Below are 26,700 nucleotides of genomic sequence, written 5' to 3'. Positions count from 1 at the left end.
ATCTGCTCTGCTCTGGGTGGCTCCAGCCTTGGCCTCTCACTACCGTCCTTGGCGCTGCCATGGGACATTGACTTTCCCAGCCCTGGCCCCCAGGGCTGCACTTTGGTTGCCCCCCACATGTCTGCTGGGGGACACAAGCTCATCCAGCCCTGCACTGCTGCCCCTGCTAGAGCTGCAGGAAGTCACCAGCTCTAAGAACGTAATGAGAACATAAGAATGGCCATTACTGGGTCAGACTAAAGGTCCATCTAGCACAGCATTCCGTCTGCCAACAGTGGCCAGTGCCAGGTGCCCCAGCGGGGGTGGCCCGAAGACAATGATGAAACGACTTGTCTCCTGCCATCCGTCTCCAGCCTCTGACAAACAGAGGCCAGGGACACCATTCCTACCCCTGGCTAATAGCCTTTTATGGACCTAACCTCCATGAATTTATCTAGCTCTTCGTTGAACTCCTCTGGCAAGGAGTTCCGCAGATTGATTGTGCGCTGTGTGAAAAATAACTTTCTTTTATTAGTTTTAAACCTGCTACTCATTAATTTCAATGAACCTCTAGTTCTTATAGTATGGGAACAAGTAAATAACTTTTCTTTATTCACTCTCTCCACTCCGCTCATGATTTTTTATACCTCTATCATCTCCCGCCCCCAGTCTCCTCTTTTCTGAACTGAAAAGTCCTAGTCTCTTTAGCCTCTCCTCACATCGAACCTGTTCCAAACCCCTAATCATTTTAGTTGCCCTCTTCTGAACCTTTTCTAATGCCAAAATATCTTTTTGAAGTGAGGAGACCACATCTATACACAGTATTCAAGATGTGGGCATACCATGGTTTTATAAAGGGGCAGTAAAATATTCTGTCTTATTTTCTATCCCTTTTTTAATAATTCCTAACACCCTATTTGCCTTTTTTTTTTTTGACTGCTGCTGCACACCGCATGGATGTTTTCAGAGGACAATCCACAATAACCCCAAGATCTCTTTCCTGATTAGTTGTAGCTAAATCAGGCCTCTTCATATTGAATGTAGGCTTGGGATTATTTTTTCCAACATGCATTACTTTACAGTTATCCACATTAAATTTCATTTGCCATTTTGTTGCCCAGTCACTCAGTTTGGTGAAATCTTTTTGAAGTTCTTCACAGTCTGCTTTCATCTTGACTATTTTGAACAGTTTATTATCGTCTGCAAACTTTACCACCCTTTCTCTAGATCACTTATGAATAAATTGAATAGGATTGGTCTTAAGATTGACCCTTGGCTTGCTCTGTTGCCTGGGCTCTTTGGTCCAGGAGCATCTTTGGTTGTGCCAGATCAGGGATGTTGCCAAACTAGAATCCAGTTTGGGGAGATGCAGCCTGTAGTAAATCTAGAATAGATTCATTATGTGGCTCTGGAATTAGGACATCAGTTTACATAGCTATTCACTGGCATTTGTGAATTGGATGCAATGTATCCTATAGAGTTAAATGAACAAAAAAAACCTATTTAGTTATGCAACTAGAAAAAATACCCAGAAACAAATTTTCTTCATGTGTAATGCCAGCTGTGCAACCTTTATTTGATTTCTTCTCTGAAACTTAAATTTTGAACTCAGTGTGCATTTCTAAGTTTTTCAGACTTTTCTGTTTACTAACTTTTGCAAAATGATTCTGTTTCTTGCTGATATGGCAGGTTTGACCCTATTCTGCACATTGCCTAATTTGGTGCCTCCTTTCACACCTAGAACAATCTTTCGTGTGCTCATTTTTAATCTTAAATACCGCCACTCTGTTTTCCCTTCATAGGCTTGTTTGGAGGTTGTTTCGCTTAGTTTTGTTTGCTTTTTCTTAAGTCCATATTCACATCTATATATTTTCTTTCTCAAATGTGCCATAGTTGTTGATGAAGTTCAGTAGTTTGGCAAATTCTCACTGCTTTTTGCAGATTTAGATCTGTCTCTTCTCAAAGTATTTTTCTGCCTCCCCCAGCCCTAGTATGTTTTGTACCCATCACATCTTATCGACAACAAAATCTCATCAATGACTCAGACAGATTCTACAAACTACATGTTTGAACTTCTTGTCTTTAGATAGTGAAAAAAGGTTGAAAAATCTCTTCCTCCTTTTGAGTTCTTCAGTGAAACTGAAGTCAGACATGTTTGTCTAACTTGTTCATAAAACCTCCATCAATGGAGATTCCATAACCTTCCTAGATAATTTGTTTCAGTGTTTATCTACCCTTCTACATTAGCTTTTTTTTTCCCCTAATGTCCAACCTAAAACTCCCTCACTGTACATTAACACACTATTTTTTCTAAAGCCCTCAGTGACTATGGAAAATAGTTATTACCCTGGCCTTTAATAATCCTTTATGTACTTGAAGCCTTATAGCCCAACTCAGTGTTCCCTTCTCCAATTAAACAAACCTAGTTTTTTCACTCTTTCCTTGTAGGCTGTGTGTTCTAGACCTTTAATCATTTTTGTTGCTCTCCTCTGCACATTCTGTAATTTGCCCATGTCTTTCCTGAAATGTGCCGCCTAGAACTGGATACAATATTCCAGCTCGGCCTTATCAGTGCTGAGCAATGTTCCCTAGCAGCTGTGCACTAGAGTGGCCCTTCAGGAGAGTTTCAGAACACCCACAGCTAGATTTTGGGTTTCTATTGGTGGTGAACATCTGCACATGCCTCAGTGCTTATTAACATTTATTCTGCACATGGATGGAAAAAATCTACATGTGGATGGAAAATATTAGGTGGAACATTGGTGCTGAGTAGAGTGAATTACTTCCTCTTGGAGTAATGTCCCTGTGGGTCCTCCTCTGTGCTGCTGATTGGTAAACTCTGGTAATATCTGAACTACTCATGCATGCTCTGCTGCCCACCAGCCATGAGGTTAGACAGTATGACAGGACGTTCACTCTTGAGTTCCTTCACCACCACCGCTCGCTAGGGGTGGAGCAAAGAGGTGTCCATTCATGACTCACTAATTCTGTAGCGTTGTACATTTTTAGCTCCTCTTGAAGCCTTTTGTTACCTTTTTTGTTTTTTCTTGGCCTGGCAAAAGTACAAGCAAAAAACAAAACAAGAAAGAAGGAAAAGAAATAATTTGCCTCCTACCAACTCCCCATCCCCCCCAGACAAAGGTATGCCCATCAATTTGCACTTCAGAAAGTGCCACAGTTGCAAGGATTCTGTCCCAGTGACTGATGGACACTTGCAGTGCATTTTCTGATTGGGAGAGATGCACAATCCATAGAAGTGTGGTTGGTGCCAGCAACTAAAGCTTAGGTCTGGCAAAGAGGGAGAGTTAAGATTTAAACTGCTCATGGAGTCAGCCCTCCAACCCCCATACTCCTGGTGAGATCTCTCCTCACAATCTACTACTGCAGTGGGAAGTGATCCCAAGGAGACAAGCCACTCACTCAAGATTGGTAAGAAAAGGTCTGTGAATCCCCATACCAAGCCCTGATTGAGCCAAAAATGATCTTCAGCTCCATCATTATCACGAGTGCTGAAGGTGCTGGAGCCACCTCAAGCAGGTAAACAGGGCGTGCATTTCTGATATGCCAAGACAATGTATCCCCCGGTAAGTAAAATGTGACATAAGCAGTAGCCCACAACACATTGACTTAACGTTTTAGCTCATTCTAGTGCGTAGAAATATTCTGATAAAACTGAGCATTGACCTGTTTAATTATTAAACCTGTTTTATAATTAGATCCTGCTGGGCAGGGTTCATGGGGCCCCCAAAAAAGAGCCACGAGAGCTCATTTGGGAAAAGAGGCAGATGTGGCTGCCTCCTGTGGTAGGCCCTCGGGAAAGGTAACTCTCTGGCAAATGACTCGGAGAGCACTGAGGGTTATAGAACATAAGAGTGATGCTGGGCCAGACCAGTGGTCCATCTAGCCCATGTATCCTATCTCTGAACAGTGATTGGAGTCGGATGCTGCAGCAGGAATGAAAAAAACAGGGCAAGTTACTGAGTGACCGTGAGTGACCCCTGTCCTTCAGTCTCAGTTTCTAGCAGGCAGAGGTCTGGGAAACCCATTTCAAATGTATCTTCTTTTGAGATGGGATAACCAGAACTGCATGCATGGATTTATAATAGAATCTATTTTCTATCTTATTATCTATTCCATTCCTCATGGTTCTGAACGTTCTATTAGCTTTTTTGACTGCCACTGCACATTGAGTAGATGTTTGCAGAAAACTGTCCACAATGGCTCCATGATCTCTTTCTTGAGTGAGGTGGCCCCTTCTGAACTTATCAGCTGTACTCATAGTTACTGAAACTGTTTTGAATGCAGTTAATCTTCGCCCCAGTTGCAGCTCAGCTACATCAAAAACTAGTACAGCTGAACCTACTGCCCATTCTCAGTACTGATTCACTTTTGTAATATAAACAGGCCCAGACTCACAGAGAGGAATTCCAGCATGAAGTGTATGATCACAATACCCATGTGACCAACAATCAGGACTTCTCTGATTTTTTTTGTGAATCTGTGATGAATAATCTATGTAAAGGGCTGTGCAGTGCCCACTGACAGCCAAAATGTGGGTGTGATTAATATTGTTTGATTCCATTTGAGACAAGAAATGGACCATTTGGTATGTTACTATCCTTTTGTTCAGTCTCCAAAGTCATTGGATGTACTTTCCCATGTAAATTAACTAAATTCAGTAACTCCAACATCATACTTAATTTGACTTAGTAAGTGTCACTTAGCTCATAGGCTTAACACCTTCTCAGTCAAGGTCTACACCATTTTTTCACAAGTACTCTTCCCACTGTTACTTTTCTATCAGTGGAAGCAATAGTGAAATCTGTAGTACAGACAGAGGGCATAGCACGAGGAAAGGGTTCAATGATGTGCTAGTAAAAATGTCTGCTTTGTTTATACTTACCTTCCACCATTACATTGTCAGCAGAGCTGCACTGGTAATGTAGGATGACACTGGAGTGGGTAGTAGATAAAGTAATAAAAATGATTAATGTCAGTCATATGTATGTTCATCTGATCTTCAGATTAAGGTAGAATTCTTTAGAAAAACACAGATGTGTCTGGTTACTGAATGGGATGAGGCATACAAAGCATACAAGAAGTCTTGTGGCACCTTATAGACTAACAGACATTTTGGAGCATAAGCTTTCATGGGCAAAGACCCACTTCATCAGATGCATGAGTGTCGGGGGTGGTTTCAGAGGGGTATTTAAAGAGTGGGGTCCCAGTAAGAAGGAGGGCCAGACCTGACAAGGTCTATTCAGCAAAGTGGAAATGGCCTGGTAAGTGCTGTTGATACTGGGCCATTTCCACCTTGCTGAATAGACCTTGTCAGCTCTGGCCCTCCCTCTTACTGGGATCCCACTCTTTAAATACCCCTCTGAAACCATCCCCTACACTCATGCCCTAAATATCTCTTTAATTACAGTGACAAATTATCTCGTTCAAAACCAAGCCCAATCTGCCTGTATTGCTCTAAAAATTCTCTCAATTTTTTTTATTGAGCCTAATTATTCACTTCTTAATAATGACCACAAACAGCCTCTTGCTTTCTTCCTGGTGTCTGAGCATCATGCTGAGTGTCCAGATCTGTAAGTGCCCCATTTTAAAGTCAGTTTCTGGACTATCACTTATTTAGAAGCACTTGATAAAGAGATGATTCCCTCAGCTGCTACAGCCCTCTCCTTGCATGGTGACAAGTATCAAAGAGGTAGCCATGTTAGTCGGTAGCTTCGAGAACAACAAGAAGTCTTGTGGCACCTTATAGACTAACAGATATTTTGGAGCATAAGCTTTTGTGGGCAAAGACCCGCTTCATCAGAATGAAGCTGTTTTGCTTTCAGGTGTTATGAAGTGACAATAGCAGAGAGAACAGGAAGTCTGCAAATCTAACATGTTATCTCTTGCGCCTTGCCTCACAGACTTTGAACTGAGAGGCACTGATGAGAGTCTTAATAATCCTGAGTGATGACCACAATTATCCCGAAACTCATCCTTCTGACAGTGTGCTATGGCTGCTTGGGTAAGAATTTATTTTTTTTTTGAGGGGAGAAGTTGGGATTTGGTGCAGTTGAAACATCTGTAATTCTCTAGGATTAATTAAAAAAAACCCTTAATTTCTTAATTTTAAAAACCTAAAAGCTAATGCCCAAATACGTAGAGATATCAGTTAAAATATATGTCGTGGCAGAAGATTTTTATGTGTGCATGCTGGGGAGAAACATTACTCAGGTTTTTGTAGTGCAGAAGGCAACATTATTGTTTGTGCTGAATCCAAGTTACTATTAGCACAATACCATGTGATTAGAAGAAGCTACTTAAAGAGCATTTGCCCAGAAATGTTTATCCTAGAAGAAATCCAAAGACTAAAAAATTGCATTGTTCAGTTTTCACGTCACCAGTTAATAATCATGATTTACCTTCATTTAAGAATTAGTTCTTTATAGTAGGCACCTCACTGAGATTCACTCACAGTGTATAATTTTAAAATAGTTTGGAAACTTTATTCCAGAATAAGCAATTACCACAATACAATACAGATTAATTTTTGTATCACAGCTTTCAGACAAACTGCTGCAAGAAGTTGAAGTGTTAAATATTATAGTTATGACACTATATAGTAAAGCAGAAATAGAGAAAAATTAAGATATTTAGACAAGGGAGAAAAATGTGTTCAGATTTGTTTTTAACAAACAGCATGGAAACCAATAAGGCAGAGTTGCAGGAAACCTGCCTATACAATAAAAATAATAGTGTAAAAAACAAAAATGAATTAGTTCAGAACCCTCAAAATTAACAAGATATTTACTGTGCCACTTCAGTAACCCAATAATCTTATTATTCAAATACTCCTCCATTTCTTTCCCCTCATTTTTCAGACATATATTCAACAATGTTTTATCTTGGTAATTTGATATTTCAGTTCTAATGTCTTTCACAGGTATACCATATTTTACCCAGCATTTAAAGTGCCATGCAAACCAATTATATGTTACAGAAGCTTTAAATAACAAAGCCCAGTGTTGCTTTTTTTTCTGAAAAACAATATATTATAAAGTAGGAAGGAACAAAATCAGTGCTTTCTGGTGGGGATGTTTTTAAATCTTTATAACATTTTAAGTAAACTTTGCAAATTGTGGGAAGAAAGCTTTATTAGTTCAGAAGAAGAAGAAAAACCATGTTGACAGTTTAAAAGGGATTGCACAGCCTTGATAAAACTTGACCAAGGTCTTTAAGATTATGAAAAATAAAGACCCAAATCCTGTATCCTCACCTGGGATTTGGTGGCACAGAATTTCCTGGGCCTAAGAATTTAATGAAAACTGAGCATGAATGTCAGGAGACGGTCCATTATGATTTACATAGAATGTGGAACTGCACAAAAAGTCAGTGAATCAGTTAATAGTAGAATCTTAAAAGGGCTTGTATTAATAATTAATAATAATGTGCAGATGATAAAATAGGGTAATCTAACATCAGCACGTAAAGTGCTTTCACTTCAGGATTAAGAAAATATTTTCCTTCAGTGTACGTTACTGGAGGAAATGTTTATCCTAGTGCACATCACCACATACATGAAAAGCAATCAGTATAAAATAGTGAAAGTGGGTAATCGTCATGAGAAGTTTATCTTCCTCTGATACATCAGGGATGGGCCTTAGCTAGAGGCAGGGTAGTAGATCTGCTGGAGTCCTGGTGTGGCCTAGGCCTCTAACTCTTACATTCACTAAATCAGTGAGGCAAATGTCACAGTCAAACTCCAAAGTCAACAAAATGAGGAGAAAAATAAGATCTTTTTATTACCTGTACAACATTGTACAGAGCAATAACTTGTGACCAGCATTCAAATGTGTTTTACTTTAATTTGTATCTACTCACTGGTATCTGTTAAAGATCAAAAAATCAGTGCCAAAACTGGTTGGGTGTCTTTCCATGTGTCTCACATTATCTACCTCACCATACAAAGTGTTCTGCAGTTTGCTGCTTACATTAAACACAACAGTCAGTACATTCAGTTCCGACACCTACAGCAACAGTAACTTTTCAGTGACACTTTATCTGCATAGATAATGTTAAGGCAAAAAATTAACTATGTGTGGATACTACAAAATATTGCACCTAATGAGTACAATAGGCCTAATTATGGCTAATAAATTTGATCTTTTTGTATCTAAATACTCAGCCTTAATGATGAGTGTGGAAAGGAAGAAGAACGGACCACATCAACGGGAGAACTCTGAATGTGTTTCTGTTAACACACAATCAGGGTACTAAACTGAATAGGCATGTATATTTATTCTGACAAATATGCAGTACAGTGATAATACAAGCTTCTGTTTTCTGAGTGGGTACAATTGTACAATTGTTTCCTGAGACTTCCTACAGAGAGCAATGACATGCAAGAATCAGAATATCATATAGCTGACATTAAAGAGAAAGGAAGTTTGTATGCGTAAGGAATATAGAATCAGCCTGAATTTCAGGTAAGTGCATGGCAGTGATTGGCAAGTTTCTTTTATCCCATACAGGAGTTCATACTAGAGATGCAAATAGGTCAGGGATTGTACCATGTTGTCGACCCAAACGCCTAGTGTCCACACTATGACTTTTAAGCAATTTTGGAATCAGTTACTGGCAGAAGTGGTTAACTTGGTTGCTAACAGTGGCTGCCAGAGTGAAGCTGGTACATGTCTGTTTCCCAGCATGCTAATTACAGCACAGATCGTGCCCTGTATCTGTGCAGCTTGTGAGACTGCCAGAGACAATTTTATAGCCTCCCTTCTCTGAGCAGCAAGACATCTCATAGCGTGTTCTTTCATAACATCCTGGTTTGCTCTATGGGTGTGACCCTCTGAGTATTCTGTTGCCTGCATGCTACTCTAGCGCAGCTGACCAGGTTTTGCCAGAATGTATTGAAGCCCACGGGGTTAGGCAGCGTGGTGAATCAGGGGATCAGGAGAGGGCATGAACCTCTTCCAAGCTCTGCTCCTGTGAGCTACCACTCTCAGAAGTTTGTGTAGATGTACAAAATATGATCACATGTGCTTTCTGGGGTCCTTGGGTTCCCTCACTGAAGGCCAGAGACAACCAGAGCTCTGCTAGACTCTCACCCCGGCTTCCCCTCAGTAAGGCTCATATACCCCACTGTACTTCTTGAGCTTTGCTCCCTTTTGGTTGCTTCAAGTAACCCATTGACTTCTAAGCATTATCTTGGATTTGGTTTTTGTTTGGTATGGTGGGGGCAACGGTGCTACTCTTCCCAAGACTACTGGTTCCTGCTGCCAAAATGAGTCATCTCTCACAGCAGAGCGTGCACATCTTCATAATATGTTGGTGTCTTGTCTTTTTAGTAGTGAAATAGCTAACAGGTTAAATGAAAATGTTATCCATGGGCATTTTAGTTCAACCGAATGGAACAATTCACACCTCACAGAGCTGTTGTTTGAGCTTCTGCAAACTCAGCAGATGTCACTGCGTCAGTCACTCTTGTTTCATGTTTTTGAGAATGTCTCAGCAACCATAACAGCTGGAGACTTTTAAGTGAAAGCTTCGATTCTGGAAAACAAGAAGGCCACATGAAAGAGGTGCCGGTGTGCTACACCAACATCCACTGACTGAGTCTGAGCCCTTGCTGTGATGGCAGAAAAACTGCTGTGCAGATACAAAATGAATTAAGTCCTGGCTTGACAGAGTCCTGGCTGGGGTGACTTAGTTGGGGTTGATCCTGCTTGAAGCAGGGGGCTGGAGTAGATGACCTCCTGAGGTCCCTGCCAGACCTATGATTCTAGTTCAGGGAACGCCTGCTTCAGCCAGTGAGAAAATCACCTCTGCACCTGTAGTGTGATGATCTCTCAGGCATGCCAAGGGATGCCTAAAGTGCATTGCTTATGGCTGTATTCTGGCTGTGCATAAAAGATTTCAGGGTTTATCACCTTTAACTGAATCCACTTTTAGAATAAAAACAGGAAAAGAACATTTAAATATGAATTAAAAATCTGGAGTTTAAATCAGTGTAAGTGCTGGCCCACAGCATTGGAAAAGAGCTCACTCAACTTTTCTCATAAAAGTTTGTTTGCCTTCTTTCAGCTTCATGAAACTATAATAAAATATGCATTCACAGAAAGAGCAGGCCTCACAAAGAAGACTTTTGCATGAGATAGCCAAACAGCAATGGAGGTAAACTTTAAAAGGGTCAGTTTCAATATAGTCAAGGTGTCACACTTCTTAGGGTGCTGGGGACTGTGAGCCACTTTGTTAACCTGCTGCCACAGCAGAGAGGGACTTGCTGGTGTTTAACTAAGTGTTAACTCCCTGACGCTACCAGTCTGTTAGTTACCCAGCCAATTTCCACAAGCCTCTGCCAGCCTTTATTTTGCCTTGTAGGTTAACACCAGATACATCCCAACCCCTATGAAAGCATCCCCAGTAGTATCCAGACCCTGTCACTGGGTCACTTAGAGAGTAACAGGTAAACTATCTCCAAAAGAACACACCAATCTCTTTGGTTCAACAGCAATCAGTTCCAATAGAACATCACAGCATCAAGCTATAGTGAAAACAGTCATAAGTGGTGTGGGGAATCACAGCCTGCAGCATACAATAGTGACTTTTAAGGAGTGCAAGTATGTGGGCAGTTCAGTCAATGCCTTTGTGTTTCCCCAGTACTGGGCTTGTCAAGGATCAGGCCACAGTAGCAAGCTAATGTACCACTTGGAGCTAATCAAGAACCTGCAGCCAATTAAGGCCCGTGGAACCTTTTATAAGGTTTCCCCTCAGGTGAAGGGGCGGGGGGGAGAGAGGAGAAAGGGGATGGACCATAAAGGAGGGAAGATCTGTAGAGGAGAGCCTGCAAGGAAGGCCAGCAGCCAGTAGAAGGTACCGAGGAAAGCGTCTAGGCAAGTGGCCCAGGGAGGAGACTGGTGCACCTTGGGCTGAGGGAGACGGCCCCTCCAGCAGCAGCTACCTACGGCCCCTGGGCCGGAACCCAGATTGAGTGGAAGGGGACCGGGTTCCCCCCATAGCACTGCACATCCTCTGGGGCAGTTTGGAAGAGGCAGGAGGAGACCCAACATCCATGAGGGACCTCCCCCCATTTATGACTGTGCCGATGATGAGAAGAGCTCAATAGGCTGTGCCTCGCCCCAGGGACAACTGGAAGGTAGAGCAAAAAGGGAAACAGTGAGCCTCTGAGGCATCTCTTTAGCTGCCACAAAGTGCAGAACCCACAAAGAATACATCAGGACTTTGTCACAGTGTATTATCAAAAGCTGAGATGTAAGAGACAGTGAGTAAGGACAACAAATGGAAACTGAAATGATTGCAAATAAAACAAATAGTATAATGCCCTTCTAATAGGCTAAATGTAACTTCTGTGAGCTAAAATCTTTGTCTAACTCTAAACTAAAGCATTTCTTAGCTAACGCATTCTCCTAAAGTCATTAGCCAACACATCTAGGATCCACCTTTCACGAACACAAAAACACTCTCTGTTGCCTTCTTAAATCCTTAAAGCTCATTGGTTCATCACCAGTCTCAGGTAGATCCCTGTCATTTGTTCCCTGGGGCACTGATGCTACATTGGACTTCCACTCTGTTTGCTTACAATGCTTATTTTACATGTGAACCAAGGCAGACAGCTGAGTATCTTCTCTGACAAAACTTGTTTTTGAACCCTGCCGGGGGGACAGACTCAAAAACATATTTTTATTATCTGTTTATGATTCCTTAAATATCAGCCATACATACATCTTGCAACAAGAAATTTTTAATTAGAGACCTCACTTGATGCTCTTCAGTTTGGATACCAAAGCAGCATTGTGCTGGGTTTAGTGAGGTTTGTTAGGCCTGTCTAGGATTACCGTTACAGAACAGTGAGCCCTTTGCCAGTTGGTGCTCAGGTGTTCTCAGGGTCACATTTAAGGGAAAACAGAAATAACTAATCTTCAAGAAGTGAAGAAATGGTCATAAAAGATTCTTGATAATGCCATATATTATTAATATTATTATGATGCTGTTTTATTATTCCTGTGCTAAACTTAAAGGTTTTTTTGTCAGCAGCCTGTGGGACCAATGAATTAACAGTCAGTCAGACACCATCAGAAATTAGGGTATCCAGTGGAATGCCAGTTGAAATTTCCTGCTCATGGAAAGTTTGTGACACGATTGAGCGGTTTCGAGTAACCTGGAAAATACAAGATCTCACCTGTAAAGAAGGCACCAGCAAAGACCTTTCATCAAAACTTTATTACACATTCAACACCACACATAAGGATAAGACAGTGCTAAGGATTGAAGTTGTAAAAGAAAATGACACAGGAATTTACTTCTGTGAGATAACTACTGAAATACCTTTCATGAAAAGAGGGATGGGAAATGGAACAACTTTGATTGTTGAAGAGAAAGGTAAACAAGCAATGAACTTTAATTGTTCTATAAAGATGCCACTTCATTTGTCTCCCTGATGATTTTTTTTTACTAAGAAGTATAATATTTACTTTTTTAAATTCCTTAATGGTTATAGAGCCAATGATCTGATGGAAAGTCAGGGCCATAGGAACACCCATGTCCTTATTCTGGCTCTGATACTAACTCCTTCTGTAGTCTTAGGCTTCTCACTTAACCAATGTACTTGAGCTTCTTTGGCTCTAAAATGCTCTTTTATTGACATTGCATGATTGCTGAGAGGAATCATAGACAATTATTTATAGCACCCTTAGCTCTGTTGGGTGCTTCACAGAAGACACAGAATGATACTGTTAGGCCTAGAAGAGCTTGCAGTCTTTTATTCAGATGTGAGGCAATGAATGAGGATGACAAACATTAGGGAGCGAAATGGAGTGAGCAGGGATGCTAGTTACACCAATAGCTTCTCCAGCCAGCTGTAGGAGCTTTGGTCACTGAAGTACATTGATTTTAGACTATCTTGTCCCATGCATCAAGGTTTGGATCTTCAGAGAAGGATGATAATGTTCCAAGGCCTGAATAATGCCGCCAGACTGGGAAATATACCTATGGCATGAGTGTCATCTACTGTCACACTGTTACTCAGCTTAGTCATATGCTCATTCCAGTGACAGTATTTTTATAATTTATTACATTTATTATTTTATTTATAAAAGTATGCAAGATTAGGAGGTGCAATAGTGGGTATTTTTATTCATTCATGGCAAGTACTGCAATGATCCAAAGTGATTTAAATATGAAAAAAAGGCCACACACATTTGGTGTTTTATTATTGTATTGAATAGTTGCAAAATATTTTATCATTTTTATTGTAGGGCCCAAACCTTCAGACACTTCAGCACGTGTGTAACTTTGTTTGTGTGAGTAGTCCTACGGAAGGGATTACTCACATGATCAGAATCACAAACGTGTATGTGTTCGTGGAGTGGGCGGGGTCTGAATCTAGCCATGGAGGCACTAGGACACACATCTAAAAACCTAACACGGTCTTACGTATTGTGCTTTTAAGTAATAAACTTGATTTGGAATGTTTGTTTGCAGAAGCGAGATCAAACGAAAACTATCATTTTCTGGGGATTCTAGTCATCTTTCCTTTCCTGATATTGGGAACCTGTTTTTATCTTTGTTATCAAAAGCAGCACAACTCAGAAAAGTCTGGTAAGTGACCACCGTCACTTTTTACATATAGTCCCTAATAGCAAAATGATAGCCTCTGGGTATGTGTACAGTTAAAACACAGCTCTAGGAAGGGAATCGAGTAGTATAACTGTTGCACCTCACTGCAGTTCTTCATTGGTCCTCTAAGCAATAGGCTATAGGGCAGAACATTGCAGACGTTCTTTAGGGGGCATGGTCCATGTGTGTTTGTATGAACCATTCCTATGTATCTGCAACAGCTATTCACCAGCAAGCACTGCAGAAAAGATTAGAGGGAACTCTGAGAGGGACTTCCCTCCCAGCACATAAGGGAAGGCAGTATTCCAGTGTTGCCAACCTCAGTGAATTGATTGTGAGTCACACAGTTTTATTGCCTGCAGAGGAAGCTTTCAGAATGACATAAAGAGTCAGAATTTTCAAGTGGATCTGATATTCTTCTTAATTCTAGTGCTAAATGTTTCTGTCATGTCAATGTCTTCTGTTAAACAAATGTTGCATTCCATTCCAGATATGACTGCAATTAAGTGGCAGATGAAAGCAAAACTGACTCAAAATCTGCCTTCATTTATTCTAATGTACAGTTGAAATAACTGCATTGAAGAGCAAGAAGAAAAGCAAATGTTTTTGGCCATCCACAAAATTTACAAACAGTGGAGTTTAATAAAAAAATAGCTTTGCACACACTGTTCCTCAGAAGGGACTCTTCAGTTCTGAAAGGACTCAAAATTAGCTTGTCATTTTGGTGGCTGTGCACATAGAGACAAATTTATTGCCAACCCCACGCTAAGTTGATGATTTTGTTGCTAGGCAACAGCACAATGAGATGGAGAGGAAACTTCTTTCCCTGGCTGAGGAACAGTAGTGGAGTTGTTCCATGGAGGTCAATGGCTGCAATAAGCTGTGAGGCCTCTCAGGGTATGTCTACACAAGCCACACAAGGTAGATAACAGACTTTGGATCACGGGCCTTGCCTTACCAGGTTCAAAATAGCCATGTAGATGTTCTGTCCCTGGCTGCATTTTGGACTCTGAAACTGAGGGTGCGGGTAGCTTTCAGGGCCAAAGCTGCACCTTCAAAGTACTGTCTGTACGGTCATTTTTGCAGTGCTTGTGGGAACTCCGCAAGCCCAAGTCTGTCAAGCTAGCCTGGCAGGCTCATTGCTGTAGGTTGTATAGACATAGACCGTTACACAGCCTAGTAAATATCCACAAATCCACTGGTCAAAACCAGTCACAAATTCTCCTCTTTAACTGTAAATACATGTTTTTAATTTTAAAAAATTCATTGCAGTACATCCTCCACGTGAGAAAATATCAGAGAATCCATCAAGCGGCACATCCTCCAGCCCAGTGGTTCCCAAACTTTTTGGCATCATACTCCTCTTTAGATTTTTGAGAAACTTTCATGCCCCCCTGCCTTTTCTTTACTATCATCCAACCCCCCTTTTAACAAAAAATTCAATTCATAATTTAAAATAAACACAAAAACATGATATAAAAAAATTATTTCAAATTAAAAATAAGCACAAATAGTTTTTCTTGGCCCCTTGTGGGTGCCTGGGAACTAACTTCTACATGTGGGAACTAACGATACGGCCAAGAATGACCTCAAGCGGGTTACTGCGGATTATGTGGCACTGGGAAGAAGGGTCAAAGACTTTGGAGTGCGAGTGGTGTTCTTGTCCATCCTTCCTGTCGAAGGGAAAGGCCTAGGTAGGGATTGTCGAATTGAGGAAGTAAATGCATGGTTACGCAGGTGGTATCAGAGAGGGGGCTTTGGATTCTTTGATCATGGGACACTGTTCCAGGCACAAGCATTATTGGGAAGAGATGGGGTCCACCTAACCAAGAGAGAAGGAGCATTTTTGCAAGTGGGCTTGCAAACTTAGTGAGGAGGGCTTTAAACTAGGTTCACTGGGGGGACGGTGACCAAAACCCTGAGGAGAGAAAGGAACTTGGAGGCTGGGAAGAAATGCAAAGAGGAATGCACAACAAAAGTGGACCCCTGGTTCGAGTAGAGAGGGCAGGGAGATCAGCTGGTTATCTAAGGTGTTTGTACACCAATGCCAGAAGCCTGGGTAACAAGCAGGAAGAATTAGAAGCACTGGCCCAGTCCAAGAACTATGACCTGATTGGGATAACAGAGGCTTGGTGGGATGACTTACATGACTGGAGCGCTGTCATGAAAGGGTATAAACTGTTCAGGAAGAGCAGGCAAGGGAGAAAAGGAGGAGGGAGTTGCGCTGTACGTAAGAGAGCACTATTATTGCTTGGAACTTCAGTACATAGAGGGAGAAAAGCCTGTTGAGAATCTATGGGTCAAGCTTAGTGGTGAAGGCAACACTGGAGATGTGGTGGTTGGTGTCTGCTACAGGCCACCAAATCAGGATGATGAGGTAGATGATGCTTTTTTTGGACAACTGAGAGAAGTTCCCAGATCACAGGCTCTCATTATCATGGGGGGACTTTAATTACCTTGTCATCTGTTGGGAGACCAATACGGTGGGACACAAGCAGTCCAGGAAGTTTCTGGAGAATGTTGGGGATCATGTTTTGGTACAAGTGCTGAAGGATGCGACCAGAGATCATGCGCAGCTCAACCAGCTGCTTACAAAGAGGGAGGAACTAATAGGGAAGGTAGAGGTGGGTGACAATCTGGGGAGCAGTGATTATGAGATGGTAGACGTCAGGATCCTGACCAAAGGAAGGAAGGAGTGCAGTAAATTACACACCTTGGACTTCAGAAAAGCAGACTTTGACTGCTTCAGGAACCTGATGGGCAGAATCCTCTGAGATGCTACCATGAAGGGAAAAGGAGTCCAGGAAAACTGGCAATATTTTAAGGAAGCCCTATTGAAGGCGCAGAAAGAAAGCATCCCAGTGCACAGCAGGAGAAGTAAATATGGTAGGAGACCAGACTGGCTTACTGGGGAAATCATTGGAAAACTTGGGCACAAAAAAAGTGGAAACTTGGACAGATGTCTAGGGAGGGATATAAATGTATAGCTCGACAATCCAGGGCAGTTATCAGGAATGCGAAAGCACGACTGGAATTGTGACTCGCGAGGAATGTGAAGGATAACAAGAAAAGTTTCTACAGGCATGTTAGCAAGAAGAAGGTGATCAGAGAGGGCGTGGGGCCCCTACTGGATGAGGGAGGTAACACAGTGACAGATTATGTAGGGAAACCTGACGTACTTTATGCTTTCTTTGCCTCTGTCTTCACGGACAAGGACAGCTCCCAGACTAATGTGATAAGTGATGCACTGTGGGATGAGGGTGGATAGCCTTTGTTGGGGAAAGAACAGGTTAGGAGCTATCTAAAAATGCTAAACGTACATAAATCCATGGGCCCAGACCTAATTCATCCGAGGGTTCTGAGGGAGTTGGCTCATTGATGAGCCCTTGGCCATTATCTTTGAAAAGTTGTGGAGATCAGGAGAGATCCCAGATGACTGGAAAAAGTCAAATGTAGTGCCCATCTTTAAAAAAGGGAAGAAGGATGATCCGGGGAACTATAGGCCGGTCAGTCTTATATCAGTCCCTGGAAAAGTCATGGAGGGGCTCCTCAAGGAAGTCATTTTGAGGCACTTGGAGGAGGGGAAAATGATCAGGAATAGTCAGCATGGATTCATGGTGGGCAAGTCATGCCTGACCAATCTGATTAGTTTCTACGATAAGACAACTGGCTCTGTGGATAGGGGAAAATCAATGGATATGATTTATCTTGACTTTACAAAGCTTTTGATACAGTCTCCCACAATATTCTTGCCAGCAAGCTAAAGGAACGTGGATTGGATAAACGGACGGTAAGATGGATAGAAAGCTGGCTAGAAGGTCAGGCCCAGCTGGTAGTGATGAACGGCTTGATGTCAGGATGGTGGTCGGTTTCTAGTGGAGTGCCCCAAGGTTCAGTTCTGGGTCCAGTTCTGTTCAACATATTTATCAATGACCTGGATGAGGGGTTGGATTGCACCCTCAGCAAGTTTGCGGATGACCCTAAGCTAGGAGGCAAGATAGATATGCTGGAGGATAGGGATAGGGTCCAGAGTGACTTAGACAAATTGGAAGACTGGGCCACAAGAAATCTGCTGAGGTTCAGTTAGGATAAGTGCAGAGTCCTGAACTTGGGCCGGAAGAATCCCAAGCATTGTTACAGGCTGGGGTCTGACTGGCTTAGTAGTAGTGCTTCAGAAAAGGACCTGGAAGTTGTAGTGGACGGGAAGCTGGACATGAGTCAACAGTGTGCCGTTGTAGCCAAGAAGGCTAATGGCATATTAGGTTGCAGCAAGAGGAGCATTGCTAGTAGATCCAGAGAAGTGATTATTCCTCTTTATTCGGCTTTGGTGAGGCTGCATCTGGAGTACTGTGTCCAGTTCTGAGCCCCCAGTTACAGGAAGGATGTGGATACACTGGAGAGGGTCCAGCGGAGGGTGACCAAAATAATTAGGGGGCTGGAGCATATGACCTATGAAGACAGATTGAGGGAATTGGGTCTGTTTAGTCTGCAGAAGAGAAGACTGAGAAGGGATTTGATAACAGCCTTCAACTTACTGAAGGGAGGTTGCAAAGAGGCTGGAGAGAGTCTGTTCACAGTGGTCACGGATGGCAGAACACAGAACAATGGTCTCAAGTTGCAGTTGGGAAGGTCCAGATTGAACATTAGGAAAACCTTTTTCACTAGGAGGGTGGTGAAGCATCGGCATGGTCTACCTACGAAAGTAGTGGAGTTTCCATCCCTGGAGGTATTTAAGTCTCATCTCGACAAAGCCCTGGCTGGGCTGATCTGATGGGATTTGGTCCTGCCTTGGGCAGGGGGCTGGACTTGATGGCTTCTTAGGTCTCTTCCAGCTCTATTGTTCTATGAGTCTATGGTGCAGCCCCAGCTGGCCAGCTGCCTGAGCCCCATGCCAGCTGCCAGAGCTGCCCACGTCAGCCATCTGCCAGCCTAAGATCTGCACTGCCAGAGCTGCCTGCCCAAGTCCTGCGCTGCTGAGGCCAGCCACTCACCCATCAGCCACCCACCCCAGCTGCAGGCCAGCAGCCCGAGCCACCTGCTCAAGCCCTACGCTTGCAGGGCCAGCCACCCTCTGACCATCCCAAGCCTCCCAAGCCCCATGCTGCTGGGGCCAGCCACCCATCTGCCAGTCTGAGCCACCCGCTGCCGGGGTCAGCTGCCTGCTTGAGCCTCATGCTGCCCACCTGCCAGCCCAAGACGCCCAAGCCATGTGCTGCCAGGCCAGCCACCCGCACTGCTGGGGCCAGCCACCTGAGCCCCACAAACTCACTGCTGGAGCCCTTCCCCTCCCACAAAGCCAGGCACCACCAGCCCCCCTGCTCTTAACCCATCCCCCTCACCCATGCCAGGCACCCCTAGTCCCCCATCTAAGCCCATCCTCCTCCTCCTCTTCCCCCCCGCCCAACCCACACACACTCATCTTTGCAGAAAGCAGCTAGCTCCACATGGATCTTCGCCGGCTGCCTGCTTTTTATAGCTGCTGCACCAGGTCACCCATGTAAAATAGCAGGGGCTGAGAGCTGGAAGCAAAGGCTGGCTTTTTCTTCAGGTGAAGGGAATGATGGAAGGGGGCTGGGTCACCTTGCACCCCCCCTTGACATTTCTTCACATACCCCGGGGGGGCACGCCCCCCAGTTTGCGAAATCATGCTCTAACCCTTGACAATCTGCTGATGTGACTCATGAAATGTATAATCAACAAAATAGTGGTGATATGTCACAAAAGTGTTCCCCCACCTTCAGTGTCAGAGAAACAAATCCAGGAGGAAGAGACACTTCCGGTGACTGAACTGGATGAAAGAAACGAGCTAGATGAAGCAAATGAGAGAAATTCTTCTTCATCAAACTCATCAGAATGGGTAAGTGATTTACAGGGGGTGTTGGGCAAGAAGAAGTCAACTTCAAAGTGAGCTACTCATGGAGGCTCAATTGAGCAGACAGAATTCAACAGGAGAAGCGGAATTTGCTGTTACTTAGTACAGTATCCTAGAGCAAAACATTACACCGTGAAATAAAATGAAATGAATTGTCAGTAAGAGCAAGGCAAACAAACTTGTTTAATTTTATTTAAAACCCTTCATGTTGGGAAAGCCTAGCTGCTATAGGTAGGCTTGTTGACATACTACTAATTCTAGAACAGCCGTGTCCAAGGAATTCAAAGATTGGCACATTTGCGGTTGTCGTCCTTCCATGTTCACCGCATAATCTGCTCCTCCCTCCACTCTAAATAAATGGCCTCTCCCTCCCCTAGAGCCAGGCTCCCCCAGCCTATATTCTAATTTAATGCTGGCAACTCACCAGAGCCACCGCTGGACTTGCCACTGGATCCACCACCAAAGCTGCTGCCGGGGCCATTGTTGCTGCCGCAGCTGTACAAAGAAACAAATTTAAAGGCTCCAAGAGCCACCTACAGTGTCAGTGCTAGATTTGCCACACCACAGTGTCCTGTTCACCATGTGTGGTGAGTGGCAAATGTATTGGACACCGTGGCTCTAAAAAGAGGGCAGCAAGCAAATGGAGAATTACAGACATTGGATAAAATTAGACAAGGCAAATGGACTGATTGGCTGCTCTAAGAGACTGGCTAAGTCACAAAAGCAAATAACCTGTGGGAATGGTGGTATGTGAGGGCTATCTCACGCACTCCCTGAGAGCAGGGCACACAGAACTGTATCATACTCACCCCCTGAAGTGCTGTAGCATGCCACAGCATTGTCCCTCACTGCTACTGCAGCCGTGTGGCGTAATTTTAGTATACTTGACATTGTGGTGTGTGGGCAAAGCACAGACCACAAGTATGAATGTGGTTGTCAAGTAGGCACAGGGAGTAAGGAAGGCTTTATCCGACTCAGAGGTGCAGCTCCTCACTTGTGCTGGAGCAGCTCCCAGTGTTGGCGGGATCTGGGCAAGTTGGCTTTATACTGTCTTTCTGCTCCTCCCTTTGATCTTGGGTTCAGCTCAAGGCCTGTCTTCAGCAGCTGGATATCAGTGGAATGCAGTAATACTCAACTATGCGCCTTTTCCCTGGCCACACTCAGGACATTGGGGTGGCACAGAACCAGTTACACCTGCCTACAGACCCCTGTTCTGGAGAGAGCTCATGAATCTGGCTACATTTTCTTTATGGGTCTTTGTTCCTATATCAGGGCCTAGAACTGGCACATAGTCAGCAGTAAAGGTGTCATTAGCATTATAAACAAGAAGTCTTTTGGCACCTTATAGACTAACAGATATTTTGGAGCATAAGCTTTCATGGGCAAAGACCCACTTTGTCAGATGCATCTGATGAAGTGGGTCTTTGCTCATGAAAGCTTATGGTCCAAAATATATTAGTCTATAAGTTGCCACAGGACTTCTTGTTGTTTTTGAAAAGACAGACTAACTTGGCTACCCCTCTGATACTTATTAGCATTATAAAAATTCATAGCTGGGTCTGAGTTCAATGTATTCAGAAATTATTCACCTAACCTAAAGCACACTAGTTGTAACTGGCGGGGGGCATTGCTAGCACTTAAATATTGCCCTTGACCTCATCAAATCACATAAACCCTAAATAATCAATTCTCACACTATGTAGGTTAATAAATCAGGATACTGAGATACAGAAAACCAAATTCAACTCTAGCAGACACAGTTTCCATTGAAATCCCTGGGCGTACCACAGTCTTAACTAAATGTAGCCCAAAGTGCCAGAGGACATAGAGGTGGCTATTGAGAGAGCTGATGTTAAAACATAAGTTTTTGGTGTCTCACCCAGATTGTTTCACATTAGTGTTATTGTCACCAGGACCGAGTCCCTTGGTCAATGGGGGTATACATGGTCAGGACAAGAGTAAGTTTTTTGAAAAAATAATGTAACTGAGAGCTTCTTCACTGGAACACATTGATTCATCCTGTGTTTAAAGAGTTTCTTTTGTAATACTACAGGAAATATCAACATTTATGCATTGTTGCACATGTTGAACTCAGGATACTAGTGAGACAAGGTGGGTGAGGTAATATCTTTCAACAGAACAATTTCTGTTGGTTCAAAGTTATCCATTTTCTCACCCACAATATTGGTTAAATAAATCTATTACATTTCAATTAAAATATAAACAGTGAAGTGACTTCTTATTTCAGTGAAAAGCAAAGCATGAGAGAACCCATTAGACAAACTAATAACCTGTTCTAAGTAGTGGTTAAAATGGATAGTTCTCTTACTTGTTAATAATTGATGAGGACATGAAGGAAAAGAGATTGAGAATGAGAAAACAAGTATCCAAACTAGGGTGCAAATCAATCTGTTCTCTGCTAGCCATTAGCTGTAATGGACTTGTCAGGACAACAAGAGTTACCCAGAAAATGTGTGACTGTAATCATGAAAGATCTGTTGTTGTTTTATAACTAAATGGCTGTTAGTCACAGTCAGCTCTTGTCATGATCATACATCCAGTTGTTCCTTCATGTGAGAAAGTCTTTTCTCTTTTTTAATGTAAACATATGAGATGATTTCACAGTATTACTTGAAATCAGGGACTGAGCAACATGGGCTAGTGAGTGGGCTGCCCTCCTCCATTTCAGTGAGCTGCAAGATTGTCATAACCAAGATGGTCTCCTGGGATAGGCAGTCTTCCCAACTGTGCTTGTGTACCAACTATTTGTGGGGCATGCCAAGTGAGCCATAGTGCTACGACAGGAGCTATGTCTACACTACAGCGATCTTTTGAAAGCAGCCATTCTGGAAGATCTCTGCCGAAAGAACTTCTTGGCTGGGTCTACACGTGCCCCTTCCTTTCGAAAGGGGCATGTTAATGAGCAGGTTCAAAATATGCTAATGAGGCGCTGCAATGAGTATGCAGCACCTCAGTAGCATAATGGCGGCTGCAGTGATTCGAAAGTGCAGCTTTTCAAATCGCACGCTGCCTGTGGAGACGGGACCTTCCGAAAGGACCCCCCCAGTTTTCGAAAGCCCTTCTTCTGATCAGCAGATAGGAAGAAGGGCTTTTGAAAACTGGGAGGGGTCCTTTCGGAAGGTCCCGTCTCCACGGGCAGCGCGCAATTCGAAAAGCCACATGTTTGAATTGCTGCGGCTGCCATTATGCTAATGAGGCACTGCATATTCATTGCAGCGCCTCATTAGCATCTTTTGAACCTGCTCATTAACATGCCCCTTTTGGAAGGAAGGGGCACGTGTAGATCCAGCCCTTTTGAAAAAGTGCATCCACACACAAAAACGTGGATCAAAAGAGTGATCTGCTCTTTTGAAGGAGAGCATCCACACAGCCTCGGCTCTTTCAAAAGAACTGGCTGAGGACTGAAAAATCAAGCCCCATGAGGGCTGCTCTTTCGAAAGCACCACCCTGCAGCACGTCTGCACACATTCCCTGAAACAAAAAAGGAAAAGCGATTTTTGAAAGGAGTGCTACATTCTTTCGATTTACTTTTGAAAGAACACTTTGTGTGTGTAGATGCTCCATGGGATCTTTTGAAAGAGCCTCCTTCTTTTGAAAAATCTTTCAAAAGGACTTGCTAGTGTAGATGCAGCGAGGGAGAGCACAGCTCTCACAGTCAATGCTGTGTGCCGTCAGCGCATGCCTCATTTCATGTGTCCTTGCATTACATGCATGTCATGTTAGTAATACCGATAGGACAAAAACTTGCATAGACAGAAACCAGTCGAATCTGTCAGTCCTGCCGGTGGGCAATGGTAATCAATGTCTTGTGGACCACACATAGAACTCTAATGGGCCACATATTTGCCGACAACTGCTTTAAATGCTAACATGTAATTGGAATTCATAAACTATCGGGAGTCCATAAACTGCAGGGAGTTAAACGCTGTAGAGCAGAGACTTCATTCTCCATTTTCAGTGGTCTCAGTGGCTCTGGGGTTTAGACACCTGAACACTGTATTTCAAACTAATTATCCTAGAACAGGGGTTCTCAAACAGGGGTATGTGTACCTTTGGGAGTACTCAGAGGTCTTCCAGGGGGTACAGAACTCATCTAAGTCAGTGCTTGTTTCATGACCTGGAGGAGGTAACAAGATGGGTTATGGGGAGTCTCAAGTGCAGGACTGGCATTAGGGGGTGGCACACAGGGTCCATGAAGCAGGAGGATCTGTGAGGCTAAGTTACATGCTTCAGCCCCATTGCCTGAGGCTCAGGCTTCAGGCTGAGTCATCACACTGAAATATAAGTACAATATTTATGTTCAAATTAGAAGTCTTGTGGCACCTTATAGACTAACAGATATTTTGGAGCATAAGCTTCATCAGATGCATGGGTTTGGGGTTCAGAGGAGTATTTAAAGATTGGGGTCCCAGTAAAAGGGAGGGCCAGAGCTGACAAAGTCTATTCAGTCAGGGTGGAAATGGCCCATTATCAGTAGTATAGATCAAGAGAGAAGAAAAAACAAGTCAGATCACTCACGGGGGATGTGACCCATTGTCAGATTCTAATGTGGAGTTGTGAACTTCCATCACAGAGAAACTGAGAGAAAGCCATGCTAGCCTATATACTATCAAAACTAAAAAGCTGTCCAGTAGCCCTGTAAAGACTAGCAAAATAATGCATTAGGTGATGAGCTTTCGTGGGACAGACCCACTTCTTCAGATCATACCCATACCAGAACAGACTCAATATTTAAGGCACAGAGAACCCCCCTCTTCTGCCCCTCTACTCTCTGATTTGCTCGCCTTGATAATATTTTTCTGATTTATCAACCTTGATTACTATTTTTGGTTCTCTGTGCCTTAAATATTGAGTCTGTTCTGGTCTGGCTATGATCTGAAGAAGTGGGTCTGTCCCACGAAAGCTCATCACCTAATGCATTATTTTGTTAGTTTTTAAAGTGCTACTGGACTGCTTTTTTGTTTTCACAGATAAACTGTTTTTGTAAGAGGCCAGCCACTCCCACTCTCTGTTTAATCTTTGGTTGATGGAATCAAATTTGCAAGTGAATTGCAGCTCAGAGATTTCACTCTCAATTTTATTTTTCAAATTTTTTTGTTGTAGGACTGCTACTTTTAAATCTGTTATCGAGTGTCCAGGGAGACTGAACTGTTCTCCTACAGATTTGTGTATGTTGCCGTTCCTGATGTCTGATTTATGTCCATTTGTTCTTTTCTGTAGAGACTGTCCAGTTTGGCCAATGTAAATTGCAGTGGGCGTTGCTAGCACACGATGGCATATATTATATTAGTAGATGTGCAGGTAAAGGAGTCCCTGATAGTATGGTTGACGTTAGGTCCTGTGATGATATCACTGGTGTAGATATGTGAGCAGAGTTGGCAGTGAGGTTTATTGCAGGGATTGGTTCCAGGTTTAGAGTTTCTGTGTTGTGGTCTATAGTTGTTGGTGAGAATGGCAGGCTGTGTGTAGGCGAGGACAGGCCTGCCTCCTAAGGTCTGTGAGAGTGAAGGATCATTGTTCAGGATGGGTTGCACATCTCTGATGATGCATTGGAGAGGCTGTAGCTGGGGGCTGTATGTGATGGCCAGTGGTGTTCTCATATTTTCCTTGCAAGGCCTGTCTTGTAGCAGGTGGCTTCTGGGAACCCGTCTGGCTCTGTCAATCTGTTTCCTCACTTCCTTAGGTGGGAATTGTAGTTTGAGGAAAGCTTGGTAAAGGTCTTCTAGATGTTTGTCTCTGTCTGACGGATCGGAGCAAATATGGTTGTACCTTAGTGCCTGGCTATATGCAATGGATCGTGTAGCACGCCCTGGGTGGACGCTGGAGGCGTGTAGGTAAGCACAGCGGTCTGTGGGTTTTCGGTATAGGGTGGTATTTGTGTGACCATTGTTCACCTGCACAGTTGTGTCCAGGAAGTGGATCTCTTGTGTGGACTAGTCCAGGCTAAGGTCGATGGTAGGGTGAACTGTTGAAATCACGGTGGAACTCTTTAAGACCCTTCTTCCCATGGGTCCAGATGACGATGATGTCATCAGTGTAGCGCAGGTAGAGGAGGGACACTAGGGGATGAGAACTGAGGAAGCATTGTTCCAGGTCAGCCATAAAAATGTTGGCATACTGTGGGGCATGTGGCTGCCCATAGCAGTGCCACTGCTTTGAAACAGCAAGTGTCATGCTGCTGCAATCTATGTTTCTGCATGTCTGAATTCGTATCTTATATTCCGTGCAAATCAATCTAGCATTTCTAATTTATGTTCTTACAAAGTGGATGCCACGTAGCCGTGAGCTACACAGTTTCTACTTGATTAGGGATCATACTCAGCTATAGTTGTTTTCTACCCGTTGTGGTGAAAAGAGGATCGTGTGGCTGAAGAACAAGGCTTGGAATCCAGGCTTAGGTTATGGTATTGGCTGTGTTTCAGATTTCCTACTGCAAGTCACTTCATCTCTGTGGGTTTTACTTTCCCTTCTGTAGAAAGGTGGATGATAAGATCTTCCAAAAAGTAGTATTCTGAGAAAAAATTTAGAAAACCTCTACTTCCTGACTTCCATTTTCACACTACTGCATATAGCAGAAGGCTGAGCTTTCTGGGAGAGTTAGTAAGATTTTATGGCTTAACCCCCAAGTGTAACAGAATCTTGTGTTGTATGTGGGTTTTGGAGATGTTTAGGCCCTGAGCCTTTTGCTACAGATCTCATCTAAAGACTTTAAAGATTTTATCCACAAATACCTGTGGAATGAAAACTGGGTAATTTTGTACAGCTCCAAAGGGCACCTACATACCACAGTAATTGGAGACTAGATAGAGTACATTAAAAATAAATAAATAAATAAATAAAGCAGCAGCTAAAGAAAACACAGTGGTATAAAGTCCAGCACAGTTCTATTGCTATTTATATAGGAATAGACCTGAATTAAAAGTTAGAACAAACTATAGCAAATTTTGTGGGATTCAGATTCAAATGAGAACTTTACAGCTGGTCTCTTCTTATAGTGGGATAAATTAAACCTCTGGTTCCAAAAATTGGAAAAGCTTTGTATTTCAATCCAAATAGTGTGGGCTTTTGCTTATCTCCAAATGTAGAACTCCATGACTTTTGAAATTGATCTAATGGCATTCCTTTTCTGTTCCTGGAGTCCTATTATAGATGACATGTTGTAGATAATTCTTCAGCTTAAAATGCACTGT

General features: G+C 43.0%; 1 protein-coding gene across 5 annotated transcripts in view; it reads left to right on the top strand.

Moving 5' to 3' along the window:
- Positions 1-5,796: 5,796 nt before the first annotated feature.
- The window catches only part of LOC142011970 (uncharacterized), a 38,569-nt gene continuing 17,665 nt past the window's right edge, over positions 5,797-26,700 (top strand). For 3 of the 5 annotated variants that reach the window (XR_012645230.1, XR_012645231.1, XM_074991716.1), the window contains exons 1-4: positions 5,797-6,001; positions 12,034-12,381; positions 13,483-13,599; positions 19,359-19,474. Coding sequence is in view for 1 of the 5 variants with exons in the window: in XM_074991716.1 (XP_074847817.1) it covers positions 5,947-6,001; positions 12,034-12,381; positions 13,483-13,599; positions 19,359-19,474 (636 nt within the window). In the remaining 4 variants the exon portion in view is untranslated. Of the gene's footprint in view, positions 6,002-9,898; positions 10,156-12,033; positions 12,382-13,482; positions 13,600-19,358; positions 19,475-26,700 lie in introns of those variants that run through there. The other 2 variants (XR_012645232.1, XR_012645233.1) reach the window with 2 other exon arrangements.

Source organism: Carettochelys insculpta, chromosome 4 (genome assembly GCF_033958435.1).
Source record: "Carettochelys insculpta isolate YL-2023 chromosome 4, ASM3395843v1, whole genome shotgun sequence".
NCBI lineage: Eukaryota > Metazoa > Chordata > Testudines > Carettochelyidae > Carettochelys > Carettochelys insculpta.
Note: the sequence above shows the minus strand (reverse complement) of the source record. Positions and strands in the feature narration are given on the sequence as shown.